General features: G+C 36.9%; 2 protein-coding genes across 2 annotated transcripts; both read right to left on the reverse strand.

Annotated features, from left to right (window-relative positions):
• Positions 1–7,456: 7,456 nt before the first annotated feature.
• On the reverse strand, positions 7,457–8,353 carry LOC120272518 (uncharacterized mitochondrial protein AtMg00810-like). The gene has a single exon (XM_039279359.1). It carries the CDS (start codon positions 8,351–8,353, stop codon positions 7,457–7,459), a length of 897 nt encoding a protein of 298 aa, XP_039135293.1.
• Positions 8,354–9,562: 1,209 nt separating this feature from the next.
• On the reverse strand, positions 9,563–11,412 carry LOC120272535. Its single transcript, XM_039279378.1, has 4 exons — positions 10,815–11,412; positions 10,516–10,750; positions 10,347–10,438; positions 9,563–10,254 (listed from the first exon to the last, which is right to left on the reverse strand). Exons 1-4 carry the CDS (start codon positions 11,410–11,412, stop codon positions 9,563–9,565), a joined length of 1,617 nt encoding a protein of 538 aa, XP_039135312.1.
• Positions 11,413–24,773: the final 13,361 nt, after the last annotated feature.

The following is a 24,773-nucleotide window of genomic DNA, read 5'->3' on the forward strand; positions in this document are numbered from 1 at the left end:
ATTACGTATTGCTAAACACCTTGGAGTGAGGTTGCCCTCACCATTGGCTTATTGTCAAAATTCCTTATATAGATCAAGGACCATATTAAAACAAAGACAGATAGTAAGTTTAAAATATCACCTATGTGTTAATATATCTTCAAACAAATAATTTGCAAATTTGTATGTAATTTCTTGGAAATATACTTATATTTCAAACCCGCACTCATCTTTAAAGGATTCTTCTTCTTCTTTAAATTTGTCTCGCTTGTTATTTGACATTTTATCTTCCTCAATAAATTTCATTCCTTATAATTCCTTCATATATCAAATTCAGGAGATTTTAAATAGTATTTTTTAAATACAATACTACCGTAGTGGGATGGGAAATCACAAACATTTTACACATCTTTTTAATCTTCATTAATTCCAGTCTGGCCTCACGTTATACCACGCAGGACTCCTACAATACAACACAAGGAGACGAATTAATTTACTAAATAGCTTACAAATCTAAAAATTATTGAGCACCCAGAATTCACTTAAAATTCTCACCACTTAAACAACACCTTTTAGATTTCAAAAAATTTTAGAATTTCATTCATACGTAGCTTTTATATATCTACCAAAACAAACACAATCCTTTTAGTTTGATAATACAATGTCTTCGTAATAAAAATTTTCAACTCACTTTGCGCAGCTGTTGACAAGTATAAAATGATTATATCAATAGCAATTAAAATAAAAACTTCGCGATTTTACAAAATGACTGCTTTGGTAGAAAAATAAAATAAATATTTGGAACCCTGATTTACGAACATCTGAAATTACATCTTTATTCTACCTTAATTAAAATGATGATGAGGTACCCACTGTTTTAGATCGAAAACAATCGTCTACGACTGTTGTACAAGACAATGCAAAACTAGTTAATCCTTTATATTGAGTGGTACATATGACAGTGCATCAACAAACAGCCATGGTCTGTGGATTAATTATATTTTCTAATACTCTTTATAATATTTCTAATGCTAAGATTGAATTCATCCAATCTTGGTTCTCTTGTGGAATTTTAATTGCTTGTTAACACCGATATATGCTATATATATTGCACGCTGGTAAAATCGAAATCGCCCAATGTCAAGCTATCAATCGGTCAAATTGAAATCCAATGCTAGCATCACTATTTTATGAAAGGCTACCCTGGCTTATGTGAACACAAAGACAAAGATGCACCATCCACTAATTCTGTGCACAGCATCGAGCAACCGAATCGCTCCAACCAAAATTAAACTAATTCAACCTAGTTAACCCATCATTGGGAGTCACACAATCGTGAGCAAAGCTAATGTTACCGCTCACTCATGATGGATGTGATCTCACAAACGCCCATAAAGCTTACCTTTCTCTCTCTCTCTCTCTATATATAGAAAATATATATATATTGACCAATAATGAAAAATTGCACAAAATAAAAGGCTAATTAATGAATTTCGCAAATCATAACATATTGAATAACATGTTAATGACTATATTAATTGATAATTGTTGTTAATGGAAGATATGAAATATTTCTATCTTGTTTGAAGATATTCCTTCCATCTTTACATGAAAAGTAATAACTTTCCATAATATGATACTACACTAAAAGTGTTTTTGATGTGCTTATGACCTATGGAGCTGCTTATAACCTACTTATAGGTATAGGGTTGTTTTTTTCAATTGCCTTAAACTGGGCCTGATTGTCGGGCTCTACACTTTAGGAGTGATTTGTACAAATGGGGGGTAGCCTAGGTTGTTTTAATAAAAGAGGAGAGCGGTTATAACCGCCTATAGCTACTAAGTTTTTATTACTCCATAATAATTTTAGAGGTGGTTATTACCGTCTCTATAGCTACAAAGTTTTCATTACCCTCAATAGAGTTTTAGAGGTGGTTATAACTGTCTCGATAGCTACTAGGTTTTTATTACCCCTCCATTGTTTTAGAGGTGGTTATAACCGCCTCTAAAAATTATAAGAGCTAGAGGCATTATAACCGCCTCTATAGCTACTAAGTTTTCATTACTCCTCATGAGTTTTAGAGGTGGTTATAACCCCATTTATAGCTAATAATTCTTATATGTTCCTACTTTTAGAGCCGGTTAGAACCACTTCTAAATTTGTTCATTAATTTTAATTTATTTTCCTACTAATAATAAATAAATTTGTTTAACCTGTAAATAAAAAACATAAATATTTAAATATATTAAAAATATCCTAAATTCAATTTCATTGACTTTTATTGATAAGGTATGAGCTAAAGTGTAATATATTTTGATTAATAACAAATTATAAAGAGTTTTACACTATTTATGTACTTTCATTACAAAATATTTTTTGGGTTAATTACACAAAGTAAAAAGCTACGTGTATCCTCTTCATCTTCAACCCTCTCGATCTTTAAGCATGAATTCTCCAAAATCTGCAAAAACATAAAAAAATTGAATCTTTTATATAAAGTCCAGCTTTATTTTTTAAGCCAAATAGCAAAGGTAGCATAGGAGGATCAAGTGGTTCAGAGCACTCGGATGATGAAACAATAAAAATTGAGACTTGTTTTTCCTCTGAACAAAGCACACTCACGCATTAAACAATAGAAATTGAGACTTGTTTTGAGTTCATTTCTCTTTTTTTTAGCATTTTCTTCTTTTCCATATATGATTGTCATGCACACAAAGCTCGTGTTGAAAGGCCGGTGAACATAGTATAGGCCAATTTTGAAGTGTAATAAGCCAGCAACTAAATTCATATAAAAGCTTGCGATGAACTTCATTATCATAGTTTGGTTCGAGGAGGCTAAAATAATTTCAAGTACTGTGCTTCATTCAGACAACCCAACAGAAAAAAATAGCGGATTAAAATAATTGAAAGGGATAAAAAAAATTGTATGAGGAGCTACTCATAGTTGGATCAACAGGCATTACTAATTGGGCACCTCATACCTACAGGAGCAAAGGAGTTACTACAAAAAAATCTTGACTGAGAAAGGCACAATTGAGGTGACTATTTAACAAAGAAACACTGAATCTAATAAGACAGCCAAAATTACTATAAGAATGGAAATGATACCTTTTCTTTAGTAAGCTTGTCCTTCCTCAACTCCAAAGGATACCTAGACAAAAAATCTGGTATAACTCGACAAACTGAATGCACTGTAAAGGTTAAGAGCAAACCAATATATCCTTGTCCAAAAGATTCACAGACATGCTCAAGATATCTAAACACCCTTTCCAAACTACTTGGCAAGCAAACAAGACCACTCTCCATTTCGAACATCCTTCTTAAGATGATAACATTCACGTGAATAATGACTTCATTTGTCATGAAATTCATCCAAAATTAATGAACCAGTGAGAAATAACTACATTATTGTTTAGACAAGCATTGTAACAGACCACAAGTTTATAACACAAAAATTTTAAATATAGATACAAACTAGGGATGGAAAAATAATATCACACAGATATTTTTTAAAACAGAGATGGAATTTTAAATGATGCAGGTTTGATTTCATGATTACAGCAAATAGTACATATAGATGTCAGTGGTAAGGAAATGTAAGCCCCAAAACCATTGACTTAGAGCAAGCTTTCACATTCGCCAAGTTTTTAAAACAATATCTACTCACATAATCAATCAAAACAAAAGCAAATGATTACCTTTCCCAAGCTGATCATGACACACCACTTGGCGGCACGGAACTGTACTTATTCCAATGCACCTCATCATAACTATTATTTGAAGAAAAAGGAAAAGGAAGAGAAAAAAAACATTGGCCAAAGTAGATATCTCATAATCATTGATTTCGTCATGACTTTTTCTTAATGACTAATACTCAAAGAAATTCACCGCTGTGTAATGTATCGAGATTACTACTGCCAAACTTTTTATGTAAAATTATTGAAACACAGCTGTTGATTTGTACGGACAGGCCCTGTAGAGATCAGCGAGATAAAAAGAATGGTAAAATAAAGTTAATAATCCATATTATCCATTTAATGCTCCAATTCTGCAGCTTATCACTCCATCCAACAATATAAAAAAAGCACAAAGACTGGCCATCACACAACACCTATCCCTTTAATTTGTTCTTTCAAATTCAACCTTCTTTTTCCTTATCTGAAATATACAACATTTTTGGAGAGAGGTTCCTACGGAAATTCCTCAGGAAGTGGAGAAAGCTCAACACAGAGTCGTTAAGAAATGCAAGTATTATCATAATGCTGCTTGTGTTGCTACACCGAATGAATTTCATGATGTAAGTTCCCACTAAAACATTGGTCCATTGCTGATTATGCTTTCTAACTTGTTAACAAACTTACAGATATATGGCCCTACATATGGTATGTGAGAAAAATTTGCAAAAGTGAACCCAAATTCATCTTGCCTAATACTCGTAAAAAATTATAAACTCATAATAACAAACTTTTCAGCCTTGTGAAATTAAACTACCTTACAAAGTTATTAATGTTTTAGCATGAATAAACTCAATTGACCAACCAGTCATTCATCCAGTCATATAATTTCTATAAAGATGTTCAATTTTTTACCCATTTAATGAATTAAAAGTGACTGATTAACCAACCAAGAAGCTCACTATTCTCATGCACATTTCATACACATATTGCCTCCTTACAATTCCAAAGAGAGCATATGTTTAGAATAGTTTAAACAAGAAGCACAATATATTCAAATCGAGGGGTTAACAGATTTAGAAGTGAAATCTTTTACAAAATAACCTAACTATCAAAAACATTCTTATAGGTTTCCCCACATAGTCTTATGGGTTGTGGATAGGAAAACTTATATTAGGATAAAAAAAGAACATGAGAGAAACACCTGAACAAAGCCATGACAAGGAAACATGAAAGGCTTGGATTAACAACAATTAGGACATTAAAAAAAATGCTTGTTGAAGACATAAGACAATTTTGCCAATACATAAAGTATGGTGATAAACTACAACACAAGCACAAACAATGATGAGATACCCACATTATAAACTGGAGATTTATCTGGATGCAAAAGGAGAATAAACAAGTGACAACAAGAACATCACACAATTATAAAGAAAATGTATCTGAAACTCTTCTCAATAAATCAAGGAGCACTTTTGTTGGTCAAGCAAATTGCATCCTCTAAACAATGCAAATTATCTCTCATGTATGGCATAGTTTATAATTAGTCCACACACCCTTCTACTCAGATAGCAAGAAAAAAAGGAATGCAATAAACAAATTATTAATGTGTAAGTTTGGAATGAAGAAAGAAAAAATACCTAGCCGATGTTACCTATGTCAAAAGCAACCTTGCTATAATTTACCCAAAGTTCCCAACGATTCCTCCTGTACACAAACATCCATCATTAATTATGGAAGGGTTGCTATAAACAAAATAATAAAATAAAATATTAACAGCAAATACTTGAATTTCAGTGCTTCCTTGAAAGCGACGTAAGCTTTTTTTGTCTTTTTCTTCTTCAAGTGCCTACCAATTCATGCCATTCATAGGTTATAACTGAAAAGTTAGAAGAAATAAGAACTCCTAAACATAAAATACACTAAATAAATCCGGCAAAAGATTTGTCTAAAGACAGTCACTGAACTGTTACTGGAGGATTGAGCCAGGTGTTGTACAATCAACATATAAAGCTTTAAAAATATGTTCAACGAGCATGATCAAAAGTTGCAAATAAACCATGCTTCGAAAAAAATGCCTCAAACAAATAAATTAAAAAATAAAATAAAATAAAATAAAACATTTTTCCAATTATCCCTGAAAGAATGACAAATAACAACTCCATAAACTGAAAGCAAATGAGGCTCTTTGCAAATGTCAAAATTACATGATGGAGATGAGATTTTAATTATGCACACACACACTAGAAACACCAAAAAAGTCAAATAACGAGGGGACTTACAAGCAGGCAATATTATTCCAAGCATCTCCATTTTTAGGATCAAACAACACTATTTGAGTAAAACCATCTAAAGCTTTTTCATAGTCTCTAGCCAGCAAACAAATGAGTAACAGATAACTGCACAAAGAATTTGTAGTTTTGACTAAATGAGTTCCTTAACATTGTTCATCAACATTCCTGGTTTGACATGTTATTTAATGGAACATTTGATCACCACCAAGAATTTGGTGTAATACAAGAGAGGAAAATTGGAAATAGCTACAAAGGTTTATTTGATTGAGTAACAATAATTTAGGAGGGGTTATTATCTCCTTCCATGCTTCATTGTTGTTTAATTGTTAAAGGGAAGCCAGTCAAGTGTTTCACCTACAAACATGGGAATTATTTCAACAGATGCAAATGAATATGAGTCTGGTACTCTCCATGGATTCTTTCTACGGTTTATCTTTGATGAGTTTCTTAGAAGACCATAACAATCTGGCCCGTTGAAACTTGTGAATACCTCCAGTTTATCAAGTGCACCAGCCTAGATGGAAAAAGAGAAATGCTTATAGGAGTATCCAGTATTACCAAATAAATATCACGCACCATGACTGTAACACACTACACTAACATTTGTTGAGCTCATTTTACTAATAACAGTTCATGTTTATAGCTGATCCTGAACAGAAATGGGCCTATCCTAGTTAAATTACTTCCTTTCCTAGATTTTTTTCTTTTTTAATCTAGGTCAGAATTCAGACAGATATCAAAGATTGAACAGATTACACATTCATCGACAGAAATAAGAACAACCACTGGTAATGTGTACCTTTACCTCAACACTACTGCTAAACTCTTTAAGCTTCCATATGCTTCAAGACTATGCCAATGAATCAAATACCTGATTTAGGAGATAATATTTGTGACAAGAATCTAAATAAATAGAGGTTTGCTCCTAGCATTAAGAATTGTGACCATAATTCAAGCAAACAGAAACAAGTTGAACAACTATCCAAGAAGGAAATTGCCATCCAGAACTCAAAAACCTAACAAACCCTAGATTAATGAGAAGCGAAGAAAACTGGCTCTATAGTGATGATGGTAACCAGGATCACTCTCAAGCCTCACACTCTCTTTGATGTAGTCAATAGATTGAAGAAGAAAACATGAAGTCAGATTAATTCTTCATGAATTCAACTTAACATTAGCAAAGGCAATACAACAACATATATAGAGAAAGGAAGAGCAACATTCCAGCAGAGATGTTGACACGATTACAAAAGAAATAACAACAAGCAACAAACAAAAAGATAGTGTCCAATCAGCCTCCACAGCAGGATTCGGTGAAGTCCAATCAAGATACATTCCTTAATGAATCAAGATCAGGTAGTAGTCGACTCTATGACCAAGTCAATCGAGCACAAGATGTATAGCACTCAAGTTGATTTGTCATCCACACAAGTTCTCGAGTAGAATTCGCAGATATCTCATCATCCTCCCCTTACTCGCGAGACTTGTAACTCCTAAAAGCTTCTCTAAAAATACTCAAATTTGCAACTTGGAAGGGCCTTTGTAAAGATATCAGCAACTTGTTCATTTGTACTACAATAAACCACACTGATCTCACCATTGCACACCAAGTCTCTAATGAAATGAAACCTAGTGTCAATGTGCTTTGTGCGGCCATGCATGGTAGGATTCTGAGTTATCAAAATAGCAGACTTGTTGTCACATTGAATCACCGTTGGCTCAGTGAACTTCATACCAAAGTCAGATAATAAACGTCGAAGCCACACGGCCTCACAAGCAGCAGAGGTAGCAGCAATGTATTCCGCCTCTGTGCTTGAGAGAGCTGTGATCAATTGTTTCTTTGAACTCCATGCCACAGCAGCTGACCCAAGAGAGAAGCACCAACCCGATGTGCTTCTTCGATCATCAGTTGCACCTCCCCAGTCACTATCAGTAAAGACACAAAGCTTCAATTCTTCAGAATTTGTATACATGAGACCATGACCAATTGTTCCTGCAACATAGTGTAGGATTCTCTTTACAGTGCCAAAATGATGCAAGGAGGGTGATTGCATGAACCTTGAGACAATCCCAACAGCAAATACCAGATCAGGTCTGGTATGAGTACGGTAGAGGAGACTTCCTACAACCTTTCTATACCGAACTGGATCTGTTTTCCCTGAACTATCTTCCAAGCTTAGCTTATCATTTGCATTCATAGGAGTTGAGAATTTTCTGCAATTCAGCATCCCAGTCTTTTTGAGTAAGTCTTCAGCATATTTTTGTTGAGAAACAAATAGGCCTTCGTTGGATTGAACAACTTCTAGGCCTAGGAAATATCTCAGACAACCAAGGTCAGTCATTTCAAAGGTTCTCAACATTTTCTCCTTGAATTCACTCAGCATCTCAACAGAGGAACCCATGTAGAGAATATCGTCTACATAGATACATAGTATGAGAATTTCAGAATTTCCTCTAAATTTTGTGTAAATTGTGGGCTCATTGATGCTTCGAGTGAAACCCATTTGAATGAACTCTTGATCTATGCGCTCTTACCAAGCTCTAGGTGCTTGGCGAAGACCATAGAGAGCCTTTCGAAGCTTATAGACAAGTTGCTCTTTTCCTTTGACTATGTAACCCTCTGGTTGGCTTACATATACCTCTTCGGATATGTCCCCATTCAGGAATGCCGTCTTGACATCTAGCTGAAATATTTGCCAATTTCTTTGAGCTCCAACAGCCATGAACACGCGCACAGTCTCCATTCGCGCCACAGGAGAAAAGACTTCAGTGAAATCAATGCCTTCCTGCTGTGCAAATCCTTTAGCAACAATTCTTGCTTTCTTCCTGAGCTCTGACCCATCTGGATTTAGTTTGGTTTTGTAAATCCATTTTAGACCTATCACCTTCTTCCCTTCTGGTAGAGCAGTGAGATACCAAGTCTGATTGTTTTGAATGGACTCCATTTCATCTCTCATGGCAGCCATCCACCCCCCATGCTTTGATGCTTCTTCAAATGTGCTAGGATCTGCAGCAGTTAGTGCAAAGGAACAATTATAAATATCTTCCAAGTGTCTATACCTCTCAGGAGCTGGAGGCGAGGTTGTAGACGATGATTGAGGTTCTATATCTTCTCTGGAATTATGAGAGTCATCTGACCGTTCAAAAGATGGATCGGACGGCTGAGTTTCAAATGAACCGGTATTAACTAACTCACTTTCCATGCCGGGCAATTGGCCGAAAGCTCTTGCATCCGATTCGACGATCGTTCCTCCAATCCCATAGTTTCTCTTCGAAGAAGGTAACTTCACGGCTGATGTGGACTTTCTTTGTCACAGGATTGAAACACCTGTAAGCTTTCGAATCTTCAGAATAGCCAATAAACACCAACTTAACTGACTTGGCATCCATCTTCTGTCTTTGTTGACGATCAACCAGAGCATAACAAACACATCCGAATACTCGTAGGTGATCAACCTTGGGCTTCCGGCGAGTCAATGCTTCATACGCGGTCAGCTTCTCCAATGCAACCGTTGGCGATCGATTGATTACATGCACAGCAGTCGCCACAGCATCGGCCCAGAGTTCTGTAGGCAAACAAGCATCTTTCAACATGGTTCTGGCCATCTCCGTTACGGTGCAATTTGTCGCTCAGCGACGCCGTGCCTACGCGGCGTTCGGGGTGCAGTGAGTTGGTGCTTTATTCCAGTTTCTTCACAGAATGCTCTGAAGGCGCCGGAGGTGAACTCTCTTCCTCGGTCTGAGCGGAAGGCCTTCACCGGAGTTGAATATTGCTTCTCAACAGCAAGCTTAAAAACTTTGAACTTCTGTAAAGCTTCATTCTTGTATTGAAGAAAATAGACCCAGCTGTGTCTCGAAAAATCATCAATTAGGAGAAAGAAGTAAAGGTTACCTCCATAGGATGGGGTCTGCATTGGCCCAACTAGATCTCCGTGCACAAGCTCGAGTGGGGTTGTTGCTCTATATGCCTGCCCTTTTGGAAATGCACGATGAGCTTGTTTTCCAAGAGCACATGCCTCACATGGTTGTATATGGGTGATGGTGGGGAGACCATCAACCAACTTATGTTCATTGAGATAGTTCAGGCTTCTCTTATTAAGGTGGCCATACCTTCTGTGCCAGAGAGTTGAGAGATCTTCATCTCTCTGTACAACATGAGCAGCAAGCACATCATCTGCTTCTAGTGGGAACAACCTATGAGAGGTCATAGGAATTCTGGCCACTTGTGTGTTAGATTGAACTTCTTTCACAATACATTCTCCATCAGTGAATTCCACCTTGTATCCAGAGCTCATAAGCTGACCTACACTCAGTAGGTTATGTGCCAATTTGGTACAAACTGTACATTAGTGAGTATATGATTCTTTCCAGAATTGGCCTGAAGAATTACTGTACCAATTCCTGCAACCTGAAGTAAGTTGCCATCTCCAAGTCGGATGTTATCATTTGAGGTGTGCTTTCCAGGTTCTTGAATAACCTTCGATCGCCTGACATGTGGTTAGAACAACCCATCGTGAAATGAGCCACTTCACTCCTTCTTCACTTCTAGTTTTCGATTGCTTGCCATAAAAGAAGACCTTCATCTTGCTCCTTTGCTTCTTCTGTTATGTTTGCTTCTTTACTTCTATACCAGCATTGTGATTTAACATGTCCAAATTTTTCTACGAGATGAAACAACTGCACATTCTTGTCTTTGTCTTGAGTTGTCGGCATGGTGAAAGATGTCTGAGTTCCTTCCTCGCCCTCGTCCTCTTCCTCTCCCTCTGTTAAAGCCACCACGTCCACGACCTCTTCCTCCTCTATTGAAATGATAACATGATGGAGTGGTCCTCACATACAGTGCCTTGTCTTCATCTTGGTCACCTGCATTATTCAGAATGGATTCATGGCTCCGAAGTGAGCCACAGAGAGCATCAATTGCGAGGGTATTGAGGTCCTTAGCTTCAACAATGGAAGAGACAACATTTGTGAATCTGGGGGTCAAGCTTCTGAGAATCTTTGTTACCACCGTCTTGTCTGGGAACTCTTCTCCAAGCATCTTAATCTGGTAGACGACATCAAGCACTCTTGTAATATAATCTTCAATCTTCTCTCCATGCTTCATCTTAGTTGCATCGAGTTCACGATGCAAGGAGTGAAGTCTTACAGTGATATTGTTGGTGTTTCCTTGATAGTGAGTCTTCAGCATATCCCATGCCTGCTTCGCTGTTTTTGCCTCTATGATTCGAAGAAGAACTCGATCATCCAGGTTCTGTTGAATCAGACAAACAGCTTTTGCATCTTTCTTCATGATTTCTGTGAGACGATTGTTGTCAGGTTCTTCAGCTACCCCCTTCTCAACTATACTCCATAGGTCTTTTGATCTGAAGACAGCCTTCATCTTCAAACTCCATAGATTATAGTTCTCTCCCCTGAAGAGTAGAACATTAGGTTGAGAAGCATTCGAAGAACCAGTCGACATTGTTACCAAATTCTCCGATACCACCGATGATGGTAACTGGGATCACTCTCAAGCCTCACACTCTCTTTGATGTAGTCAATAGATTGAAGAAAGAAGACATGGAGTCGATTAATTCTTCATGAATTCAACTTAACATTAGCAAAGGCAATACAACAACATATATAGAGAAAGGAAGAGCAACATTCCAGGCGAGAGATGTTGACACGATTACAAAAGAAATAACAACAAGCAACAAACAAAAAGATAGTGTCCAATCGGCCTCCACAAACGAGGATTCGGTGAAGTCCAATCGAAAGCATACATTCCTTAATGAATCGATGCAGATGAGTAGTCGACTCTATAACCAAGTCAACTGAGCACAAGATGTATAGCACTCAAGTTGATTTGTCATCCACACAAGTTCTGAGTAGAATTCTGCATATATCTCATCATATAGAACAAGAAATCAGAAATTAGATACCTCGATTCGGGCAAGCAGATTAGGACAACGAATGAGGGATTGAATCACTAATAGTAGGTTTGAAAGGTTAAAGAACACCAATTTGAATGGAACTTTCTACACCAATTTGATTGGGGAGAAGATCAGCAACCAGAGAATGACAGGAGGGTCTCCGGCGTTGGTGCGGCAAAGTTTAGCAACCAACGGTTGGGAGGTGATCGGAGAGGAGATCCAATGCTTTGTATTCCGATGGCCAGGAGGCAATCGGGAGGTGATCGGAGGTTTTTAGAGAGTGTGATGAGTACTGGGGAGAGAGAAATTTAAGAGTGTGAGTGAGTGCTAGAGAGAGAGAGAGAGAGAGTGTGTGTGTGTGTGTGAGTGAGTGATTTTTTTTTTCACTTAAAGTAGAAGAGTTTTTTGTTAATCGGCTATATAGGTTACTATAAAAAAAAAATTACACGGTTAATGAGGTGGGTTTTTAAAAAACCCCTCAGGAAATCCACTGCTAAAAATTAAAAATGGTGTAGTACCCATAGCATTACTTAGAGCCCTTTGAAACTAATCTGGCCTTATACCTGTTAATAATGCCATCTTATTTCCTTTTAATCTTGTAGACCCATTTACAATCAATAAGATTGATCCTTGGTCTAGCTGTAACTAGTCACCATGTTTTGCCTCGGAGAAGAGCCATATATTCTTCATGCATTACAGTGCAACAAGTTTTAGAATTCAGAGCTTTTGTGTAATTCCTTGGCTCAGATGTTGCTATTGTAGTGACAGTGAAAACTCGATGCTTGGAGAGATCATAATGAATCATCCCATTAGTATATTGCTTCAGCTATAGAATATTATCTTGTAGGCGAGTGTACATTTTGTGCTAAATAAGATAATCGTTAGTTGTAGAAGAAAGTGTAGTAATAATTGGTGATGCATCAGCTGCTGGTGTGTCATGATCTGCAACAATGTTATTAACATGAGAAGTACATATAATAGAATCAGTGTAGGTGTTCCCCAAAACATGGTCTTTATCACTTCCAGGAGCAGTATATGTAATAGAATCAATGAGGATATAGCTGTAGGAAAAATAGGAAGAAAAATAGGAGACTTAGTGGGTCCCCACATGTAAGTAAACTTGCGAATATAATATTTATAAACTTGCTTAAGTAATCTATAAAGCTAATATAAGTAACAGTGGGTCCCCACATATCAGAGAATATGAGGTTCAGAGGAGCAAAAGAAACACTAGTAGATAAAGGAAAAGGCAATTGGTGACATTTTGCTTGTTGACAGGCATTACAAATAAGACTATCATTGTTATTTGAAGAAACAAAAAAAGAGAGATTATTATCATGGAGAACACGCCGAATGATCGAAGGAGAATAATGGCCAAGCTTGCAATGCCACAGATCCTGAGGCATCTTGACACTAGACAGAGTTCTCTTATTCAAGGTAATGCTCCTAGTAGGCAAGGGGTATAAACCACCTTCACATTTGCCTTGAAGAAGAAGACTTCCCGTGGCCTAATCTTTGACAGAGAAATGAGTAGGGTGAAACTCTAGAAAATATATTTTATTAGCAGTGAATCGATGCACAGATATAAGATTCTTAGAGATATTTGGAACATGTAGAATATTGAAAAGCTTTAGAGATATGAAGGAAGTTGGAATTAAAGAATGACCAGTGTGAAGAATATACAGACCTATACCATTTGCTACTTGAACTTATTCCTTTCCCTAGTACTTCTCACTGATGGAGATGCGATCCAAATCAGCGGTACCATGATCAGTTGTGCTGCTGTCAGTATACCAATTGGTATCAACTGAGTAAGAAGGAGTTCTCACCATTGCAACTGTGTGGCCTTTATCAGCCTTGTAAGTATGATCAAACCTATGGTAGCATTTGATCATAGAGTGTCCAAACTTGCCGCACATCTGGCAAGTAGGACAATTCCCTTGAGAGACATTATTGCCGTTTTTGTTGTTGATCCCTCCATTATTCCTGCTATCATTACCTCATCCTTGGCAATGGCCAAAGGACGGGCCACCATGACCACTAGTGAAACATGTGAGCATAAAGGTCAGTAAGTGTTATTGCATCGGCTCTGGTAATGATTGAGGTCACCAATGAATCATAATTAGAGTCAAGCCCTGTAAGCATATATGACACAATCTCCTTGTATGGGAGTCATTGACCAATGGCCGATATAGTGTCAGCTAAATTCTTCACTTTGTGAAAGTAATCCATCATTGACATATCATTTCTCTTTAATGATGTGAGCTACATGCAAGATCTAAATAACTCTAGCCCTAGACACAGATGAAAACATCTGCTCCAGAGTTACCCAAACCTCCCTGGATATGGTTAAAAATAGTACCCAGCCGAGCATTTCACTTGAAAGAGATGAAAGTAGAGCACTTAGTACCATCTAATCCTACTACAGCCACTACGTGTACGCCGAGTTCACCATGGTGGTGATGGCTCTGGCTTTACTCATCATCTTGTGGTTTGAGGTGGACACTCCACAATACCATCCACAAAGATGAGAAGCTACTTGCTAAGTAGGTAAGGCAGGATCTGCATCTTCTATAGGAGGTAATTGTCTCTCGTCAGCTTAACATTGACAAGATACCCGAAAGCTGGAGTTGGGAGCAGTCATGGTGCACCGGCAGGACCAGCTCGTCACTGTGCTTAAAGTCGACATGATGCGATGGAGCTATGAAAGGATCATATATTTGATTCTAAATTTAAGCAACCTATCTTCGATATCATAAAGAAAAACTAAAGAAATATGATGGGAGAAAGAACCCATACCAAACTCAGAGTTTAGGTTTTGTTTATATATTGTTGATGAATGTGCAACAATAGATCCAACAAAAATGGGGATCATAACAATATAGAGACTCCATGATGTGCTAATTGTTAGGGAATACAGCTGTGTATACAACTGTATATCTATATTTGTATAGCTACCATATTCATATACCTGTGTATCTATATATATCTTGTATATTGTAGTTTCTGATATATGAAAGCTTGTGATCTTTTCCACCTAATATGGTATCAGAGAGGTTCTCCTAAACCTATTTTTTTTCTTTTTTCTTTCCGAGTGCCGCTCGCCGTCGTCAGCCCCCGCGGTGCTTTCTTCTTGGGCTCTTTTCCCATGCGTCTCATGTTTTCTACAGGTACTCCATGGCCTCTGCCCAGGTTTCTTATCTACAAAAGGTGGACGTCATGCTTAATGGCAAGAATTATAAAGCATGGTTTTCCACTTTACGTGTACAACTTCGCGGACTTAATCTTTGGGATCATGTTGATGGCACCCGTCCACCTCCGGTTTCTTCTACTATCGCCTCTTCCAGCACCTCTTCGTCTATAATTACCAGTGCATCCTTTTCCCCATATGCTGACTTGCTCATGTGGACTGAGGATGATGCTCGTACCATTTCTATTATCTGTCAGTCCTGTGAGCTTCCTATTTGTTTGCCTGTTTGTGATCTTTCTACAGCTAAGGCGATTTGGGATCATCTGTGCACACTCTATCTTCCTTCCAGTCTGGCGTTGCGCTACTCCTTGCTATAGGCTCTCACCTCTACCTATCACCATGAGAACTCTATCTTGGATTTCTTTGCTGTGCTCAGTGATTTATGGCATTAGTATGATGAGATGACCCCTTCTCCTTCTCTGAGCTGTTCCCAGTGTCTTGTATTGCTCAGGATCCCAATTATCTTCGCATTTATGAGTTTCTCATGCGTCTTCGGCCTGAGTTCGAGGTAGTTCGTGCTCGACTCTTTCGCACGGGTTACACCTCAGTGCGCTGGTGATACTACGCCATACGTGACTGCTGTGAGGAGACTCGTCTTTGGTCCTTAGATGTGGTTCCACCACCTGCTGCTCCTCACTCTGTTCTTGCTGCTCCCCAGCAGAACCGAGTGCCGACCATTGCTCCTTTGATGTCGTCTCCTAATCTTAGCGCTCCTGTTCATCCTCTTTCTCAGTCTTAAGGATCGGTTTCTAGTGCACCCCATCGACGGTCAGTTCGGTATCATTACTGTCATGCTCTTGGCCATGTTAGTACTAAGTGTTGCAAGCTACAGCGGGCTTAGCTGACAGCACAGCAGCGCACAGCCCCCACCCCACCCTCTGCTACTCAGGGTGGTCCGTTGTTCTTTCGGCGGTTTCGGACGACTTATTCGATGACTTTCCGAGTCGATTTCTCCCTCTTCGGCCCTAGTACTCACTCAGGATGCCTCAGATGCCTCCACTCACCCATCAGTCGCCTCTGTCCCTATAGGTATTTCTTCATCCTCTTGGTTGCTTAACTCTGGAGCTTCTTTTCATATGATCTATGATGCTACCCATCTTCACTATCTTCACCCCTTTTCCTCTGATCTTTGTGTCATTATCGCTAATGGCACTACTCTCCCTGTCCCTAATCGTGGCCTCTTACACACCACTCATTTTCATATTCCTGATGTTGTCTTTGTACCCCAGCTCTCCATGAACCTTTTTCTACTAGCCAGCTCACTTCTCATAGCTATCTTGTTATTTTTTATGAGCTTGGTTGTCATGTGCAGGATCGTCTTATAGGGACCCTCATTGGAGCTGGCCATCGCCATAGTGGGGTGTATGTGCTCGATCATCTTCGTCTTCGGTCCTCCTCTATGTTACTAGTGGCCTCTGTTTATTGTTTTTCTACTGTTCGTTTCCATCAGTGGCATCATCGGCTTGGCCATCCTAGTGGTTCTCGTCTGTCTTCTCTTGCCTCGAGAGTGGACTAAACTTTCTGCTCAGTCTGTTTCTTGTATCTTCCTTGGTTATATTCATGTGCACAAAGGCTATCGGTGTTATGATCCTGTTGCACGTCGCTTCTGTACCTCGCATGATGTCTTTTTTGTTGAGGATCATCCTTTCTTTATCCTTTCCCCTTCCACTTCTTCTCACCTTCTACTACATCAACTGACATTCAGTTTCTCATCGTGTCCTCACCACCTTCTCTGTCTCCATCTCTACCTGTATCTCGTCCATCCTCTCCTCCATCTGTTTCACCGTTGACTGTTGACCCTCCTGTCCAGGTTTCTATTCCCGCTCCTCCTCTTCCTGAGTAATCACCCTCGGCGCCAAAGGCTTCCTCTGATGTGATCTCTGTGGATGATCCCCCTGCACGTCGCTATCCTCTTCGTGATCGTCATCCCCTTGATTACCATAATCTTGCCTCTCAGCTTCTAGACCTACCTATTTCTCCCTCCAATGGCCCTCTAGAGCCATTTTTCTTCTGAGAGATCTGTCAAATACACAGTGGCAGGGCTTCTATGTCTGCTGAGTTTGAGGCGCTTAAGCGCACCTCTACATGGGATTTGGTTCCCCCTCCTCCTGGTGCTATTCTTATTACCTGCAAGTGGGTCTATAAAGTCAAGACTCACTCTAACGGTTTTGTAGAACGGTATAAGGCTTGTCTTGTGGCTTGTAGTTTTCACCAGGAGCAAAGACGTGATTATGATGAGACTTTTGCTCCCGTGGCTCATATGACTACCATTCGAGCGCTTATTGCTGTAGCTGGTGTTCGACGATGGTCTCTCTTTCAGCTTGATGTGAAGAATGCTTTTCTTCACAGGGATCTTCAGCAGGAGGTTTACATGCTATGTGCCACATAAGCGCAACTTCCTATGTACATGATAAGACCTAAAGACCCAATAAAACACAACATATTATATGTCCAATGCTCAAACACATGTATTTTATCACATACCAAGATTTTGGATGACCATTTGGGTTGAAAAATCTATTGACTATATTAGAAGAGACTGTGTTAGAAGTGATATTCTTTGGTGGGGCATAAACATCAATAAGCCCAATCATCAGTTAGTAAATTAGGGGTGCTTATGCAAACCACTTGATCAAAGATTGGAGAACTTAATGTTGAGATACTTACTAATGTTGTTCTTTGTAAATGATGGCGGAATGGTGGTATGAGTATTCCCGGTGCATTTTCCAAATGATTCAATTCAATTTTCTTTTTATAAAGCTAACTTGGAATCCATACCTCAATCACTATAAAGGAAATTCTTCCTTTTGCTTAAGTATCCAAAGTTCTCTCACTTAGTTCATGACTTATATTCAATTACTTAAACTTGTATTCAATTAGTTATTGGGAATGGCGCTTTCCCCATTTTCTGGTATGATAATCAATTCGCATGTACAGTTGCTATTTGGACGTTGCTATTATTACTACGTAGAGTGCATTGGTGTTTAAAAGTTGTTAGTGTTGTTCTATTTAGATTTTATTTAATGAATATTGGAGTGTTTGCCGTTTGTTGTTATAGAAAATATTGTGGTCTTGCAAGATAATTTTCTCTAATAGAATTTCTACAACGGATTTAGGTCACCAATTGAGCATTGATGGACATGTCAAGGTTAGTATTTATTGTAGGTCTTGTTTTGACCCTTTGATTATTGTTTCAGTTAATTCATTATTGCTAGTATTAGGCCTCATTGTAAACTTCTTCACTTGCAAATGAAGTTGGAATGCTTTTACTTAAATGCAAGATGTGCTACTAGTTTGTTTCGTTATAATATGATTTCTTTCATTAATTATTGAGTTTTGAACTCCTATGGTCCTTTATTTTTATATTTCATATTTGATTGAGAATTAACTTAATATGTCATTTAAGTTACCTAAATATTTTATTGAACTTTTTTGTTTTCTTTTGGTCAATACTCTTTCGTGGTTCTTAAAATACTTGGGTATAATCACCAAAATAGTTCATGTACTTTTCTCTTTTCCCTTTTGGTCCCTCTACTCAAAAATGCTCCCGACTAGTCCATCTAGTTTTGAAAATGTGTCCATTTAGTTAAAAATACTCCTAACTAGTCCCTCTATTTTTAAAAATGGACCAATTAGAGGGACTAAGTGGGTGCATTTTTAAAAGTAGAGTGACTAGTTGGAAGCATTTCTAACTAAATGGCCACATTTTCAAAAGAAGAGGGACTAGTTGGTAGCATTTCTGATTAAAATGACTAAAAAGGAAGAGAGAGAAAAGTAGAGGGACCAATTAGGGTATTATACCAAATACATGTCTTTTTAAAAAATTGTAGATTTTCACTTAGACTTCCAACATTATTCCATTTTTTTAGCCATGAGCAGTGGAAACCAATGGTGCCATTTTGTTAGATCTTTTATGTTTTGGTCCCTTTACTCAGAAATGCTCTAGACTAGTCCCTCTACTTTTGAAAATGTGTTCATTTAGTTAGAAATGCTCTCAACTAGTCCCTCTACTTTTAAAATGGCCCAATTAGAGGGACTAAGTGGGCACATTTTTAAAAATAGACGGACTACTTAGGAGCATTTGTAACTAAGTGGGCACATTTTCAAAAGTAAAGGGACTAGTCTGGAGCATTTCTGAGTAGAGGGACCAAAAGGGAGGAAGAGAAAAGTATAGGGACTATTTTGGTGATTATAACTTGATTTTCTTTCGTAGTTATTATCACTTGCTATTAAGAGCTAAATTATTGAAATGTTTGATTTCTATTTTGGTTAATACTCAATAATTTTTTTATTAGTTGCATTAAATGTTAATCTAGTTGTATCTATCTTTCTAATCAATTTCTATTCAACTTAGTTATGTATGGTATCTTGTGAATTAGTTATGATTTTTAAGAAACTATTTATGGAAACATCACATATTTCTTGCTCTTTTCTCCTATTCAATCTGCTTTAACAAGTGTTTATAGTAAATGTTAAATTTCACCCATAATTTGATGTACAATATAGCTAAACCAAAATATGTAATTTCTTTCTCACATTTTTAAAAACGACCAGGTTAAGATGTGGATATGATTTATATACATTGCAGTCGAGCATTGTACTTCATATTTTAAGAATCTTGCTTGCACCTTCTTAGATTCATGATTATTTTTTTTTATTCTTCATAATGTTGAGTTGTGTGGAGCCTGATCAGACTGAACACCCCGTCACATTTTTATTTTTGGAAATTTTGAGGGGCTTTTGCAAAAATTTCCACTATACTAGGTTTTTTTCTCTCTTATATATATATATATATATATATATATATATATATATCTATATATATATATATATATATTTATATATTCATCCTTGTAAAAAGTGGGTGTTTTTGGGAAGAAAAATAGTGAAATCAGCAGTCGGCCGTGGGCGTAGACCTAGTTTGGGGTGAACAATGTAAATCTTTGTGTTTTTACATTTTTGCTTGTTTTCTTTTATTATTGCCTTTGTTTCTTTGTTCCTAACTATTGGTACCAGAGCAAGGTTTTTTGGTTTTTAGTGGGAGCAATGGCAGAGGAAGTAGGAAAGGCATCTGGAGTAGAAAAGTTTGATGGCACAAACTTGGCTCATTGGAGGACGTGGATTGAAGAGTATTTACATGCAATGAAATTACATCTATCTCTCTTGGGGTTAAAACCTGAGACAACGAAGGCTAAGGATTGGGTACTTATTGATAGATAGGTACTGGGAGTTATCAGATTAACTTTTTCAAGGTCTATTGCACATAATGTTGTGAAGGAGAAGACCACAGTACATCTGATGAAGGTGTTGTCTGGTATTTATGAAAAGCCGTCGACAAATAACAAGGTGTATGTGATGAAGACATTGTTCAATTTGAAGATGGCAGAGAACGCATCAGTAGCACAACACCTGAATGAGGTCAACACTATCACAAATCAAATAAAATTACACTACAGGTGATTTTGGAAAGGTGTACTTGGCTGATGGTTCAGCCTTGGATGTTGTGGGTGTGGGAAAAGTCAGGATATCATCGCCCGATAGATTCATCTGCTTATTAGAGAAGGTTCAATATATTCTAGACGTGAGGAGGAATCTAATTCTTGTTAGACAGCTTAATGATGAAGGCCATACAATCCTGTTTGCTGGTGGTATATGGAAGGTTAAAAAACGAGCCAGAGTATTGCCTTGTGGAAAAAAGACTGGCACTCTATATATGCCCTCATGTCCAAGAGATACAGTTGTAGTTATTGAAACAAGTATTGATGCAAGCCTATGGCACTGTAGGCTTGGTCACATAAGTGGGAAAGAATCGAAGATGTTGTTGTCAAGGGGAAAGCTACTAGAAATAAAGCATATTGATTTTGACATGTGTGAAAGTTGCATCTTGGGAAAGCAAAGAAAGGTGAGATTCTTGAAAACTGGTAGGACTCCGAAGGCTAAAAAATTGGAATTAGTGCACACTGATTTGTGGGGACATTCACAGATTGCATCACTTGGAGGTTCAAGATACTACGTAACTTTTATTGATGACTCAAGCAGAAAGGTGTGAGTTTATTTCTTGAAAAATAAATCAGATTTATTTGAGACTTTTAAGAAGTGGAGAGCCATGGTTGAGATAGAAACAAGTTTAAAAGTAAAATGCTTGAGATTAGATAATGGAGGAGAGTACGTAGATGGAGGGTTTAGTGAGTATTGTGCTATAAAAGGAATTAAGATGGAGAAGACTATTCCTAGGACATCACAGAAGAATTGTGTGGCAGAGTGCATGAACAGAACTCTCAATGAGCATGCTAGGTGTATGAGGCTACATGCTGGGCTGCCAAAAGTTTTTTGGGCTGATACTATTAGCACTACAACTTACTTAATAAATTGAGGACCATCAGTTCCTATAGAGGTTAGAATTCTTGAGGAGGTTTGGAGTGGTAAAGAAGTGAAGTTATCACATCTAAAAGTTTTTTGGGTGTGTATCTTGTGTTCACATTGATTTTGATGCTCTAATAAACTTGATGCAAAGTCTAAAAGATGTTTTTTCATTGGCTTTGGTGATGAGAAATTTGGTTATAGGTTTTGGGATTAACAAAACAGAAAAATCATTAGAAGCAGAAATGTGATATTCAATGAACAGGTTATGTACCAGGACAAGTCAACCATACTATTAGATGTCACAGATCTAAAGAAATCTGAGTTTGTCAACTTAGACGAATTAACCAAAAGTACTGTTCAGAAAATGAGTGAAGAAGATAAGGAGAAGGCATATTCACAGGTTGATCAAAGTACACCAGTAGCTGAAGTTCACAGATCCTTAAGGAACATTAAACCTCGTCAACATTATTCACCATCACTAGATTATCTTTTGCTGACTGATGGTGGTGAACCATAGTGTTATGATGAAGCTTTGCAAGATAAGAATTCAAGCAAGTAGGAGTTAGCCATGAAGGATAAGATGAATTCCTTGTTGAGGAATCAAACATGGGAATTGACTGAGTTGCAGCAACTAAGAAGGCTTTGCACAGCAAGTGGGTATACAGAATAAAGAATGATCATGATGGTAGTAAATGATACAAGGCCAAATTAGAAGTTAAAGGGTTCCAGAAGAAGGAAGGCATTAACTATATAGAGATATTTTCTCCAGTTGTAAAGATATCAATGGTTAGACTGGTGCTTGGAATTGTAGCTACAAAGAATTTACATCTTGAGCAGTTAGGTATGAAGATAACATTTCTTCATGGTGACTTAGATGAAGACATTACATGCTTTAACCAGAAGGGTTCATTGTTCAAGGATAAGAGAATTAAATCTGCAAACTGAGATAGAGCCTGTATGGCCTGAAACAAGCTCCAAGATAGTGGTATAAGAAATTTGATAGTTTTATGCATAAAATTGAGATTAAGAGATGTGAAGCTGATTACTGTTGCTATATCAAGTTCTTTGATAATTCCTATATCATCTTAATGGTCTATGTAGATGATATGCTCATTGCAAGGTCTAGCATTGAGGAGATTGATTATCTGAAGAAACAATTGTCAAAATAGTTTGCAATGAAGGATTTGGAAGCTGAAAATCAAATCCTTGGTATGAGAAACATTAGAAATAAGGCTAATGGTACATTGAAGCTTTCATAGTCAGAGTATTTGAAGAAAGTTCTTAGCATATTCAATATGAATGAAGCCAAATCTCTAAGCACACCTTGCATAGTCATCTCAAATTGAGCAAAGAAAAGGCACCAAAGATAGAAGAAGAAAAGGATTACATGAGGAAGGTGCCCTATGCCTCAGCTATTGGCAGCTTGAGGTATGCTATGGTGTGTACATGGGCAAACAATACACATGCAGTAGGAGTTGTGAGTAGATTAATGAGTAGGCCTAGAAAGCAACATTGGGAAGCATTTAAGTGGATTCTAAGATATCTTAAGGGCTCACTAGATATATGTATTTTTTTCTCACAGGTGCAAGTTTGAAACTACAGGGTTATGTAGATGCTAATTTTGCTGGAGATATAGATAACAGGAAGAGTAATAAATGGTACATCTATACATTAAATGGCACTATAGTTAGTTGGATTTCTCAATTGCAGAAAGTTGTTGCTTTCTCTCTACAACAGAAGCAGAGTATGTTGCTCTTACAGAAGCTAGTAAGGAGATGATCTGGTTACAAAACATTTTGGCAGAATTGGGAAAGAGACAATAGAATAGTATTTTGTATAGCAACAGCCAAAGTGCCATTCATCTTGCCAAGAATTCAACATTTCATTCAAGAACCAAGCATATACAGTTACGGTACCATTTCATTCAGAATTTATTAGAAGATAAAGTGTTGGCTCTTGAGAATATTCCAGGCAGTGAAAATCCAGCTGATATGTTAACCAAGGTAGTTATTATTGACAAACTGAAGCTATGCAAAGCTTCAGTTGGTTTGAGCACCTAATGATTATAAGTTTTTATCCCCGGTCTATTATTCTGCTGTGTTTCTTTGAATATTTGAAGCTTAAGAACTTGGATGAGATTAGTCTCTAAGTGGGAGATTGTTGAGTTGTGTGGAGCCTGATTATACTTAACACCTAGTTGTGTTTTTATTTTTGGAAATTTTGAGGGGTTTTGCAAAAATTTCCACTGTACTAGTGTTTTTTCTTTCTCTTATATATATATATATATATTTACATTCATCCTTGTAAAAAGTGGGTGTCTTTGGGAAGAAAAATAGTAAAATTAGCAGGTGGCCGTGGACACAACCCTAGCTTTGGGTGAACCAAGTAAATCTCTATGTTTTTCCTTTTTTGTTTGTTTTTTTTATTATTTCCTTTGTTTCTTAGTTCCTAACACTTAATGCATGTGAAAAATTCACAAAGATATTATTAAATAAATATATATTTATAGATATACATTTAAGATTGTCAAGCCATTTGTGCTCGGTCAAGCTTTAGCTCTTGTAAGTTCATTTGGCTAATAAAACAAGCTCAAATAGATTTAGCTTGTTTCATAAGGCTCAAAAATATATATGCACACTCCCACATTAATTTTTTTTTGTATAAATTTAATTATAATTAACTAAATATTTCATATTTTACAATAATCAGTCAAAATTTTAATTACAAATTTTATTTAAAAATTTTCAGTTGTCATAAATTTCATTTTAACATAATGTGTGTCTGTATTTCTCAAATAGAAATATCAATTTATTAATAATGTATTAGCAAAATAATCTAATTATAAATATAATTTTACAAAACCCTTGATAGTATTTTTGAAACAAAAGAAAAAAGCTTGTGTGAATACGATTGCAACATGTATTTTTAACAATTTTGTTTTATTTTACTAAGCTGTTTCATTATATATATATATATATATATTATAACTAAGTGTTTGATGTAAGTTATATATATGTGTGGAACATTTAGTTAATTACTATGTGTATGCATACATCTATATATTCCCTACGTTCTTTTTTACTTATCACATTTTGGAGTTTTTATCTATTCATTTTTACTTATTAGTTTAAAAATTTTGTGTAACATTAATTATTTTTTTAAATTTGACATTTCATTTAATATACTTGTGCAATTTTCAATAAGTCAAAATCAACTAAACATTAAATCATATAATCAACTTTGGAGAGTTTTAAATAGGAGTAGTTTTGGAAAGTAATGGTAAATGTGACAAGTAAA

Source organism: Dioscorea cayenensis, chromosome 2 (assembly GCF_009730915.1).
Source record: "Dioscorea cayenensis subsp. rotundata cultivar TDr96_F1 chromosome 2, TDr96_F1_v2_PseudoChromosome.rev07_lg8_w22 25.fasta, whole genome shotgun sequence".
Lineage (NCBI taxonomy): Eukaryota > Viridiplantae > Streptophyta > Magnoliopsida > Dioscoreales > Dioscoreaceae > Dioscorea > Dioscorea cayenensis.

Bases quoted from the DNA above. Each gene is read 5' to 3' on its own strand.
- LOC120272518 (XM_039279359.1), bottom strand. From the start codon at position 8,353: ATGGGTTCCTCTGTTGAGATGCTGAGTGAATTCAAGGAGAAAATGTTG.
- LOC120272535 (XM_039279378.1), bottom strand. From the start codon at position 11,412: ATGTCGACTGGTTCTTCGAATGCTTCTCAACCTAATGTTCTACTCTTC. The intron at 10,751-10,814 runs GTGACCAAGATG...TCATTTCAATAG, and splicing joins ATCCATTCTGAATAATGCAG to AGGAGGAAGAGGTCGTGGAC. The intron at 10,255-10,346 runs GTACAGTAATTC...TACTGAGTGTAG, and splicing joins ACTTCAGGTTGCAGGAATTG to GTCAGCTTATGAGCTCTGGA.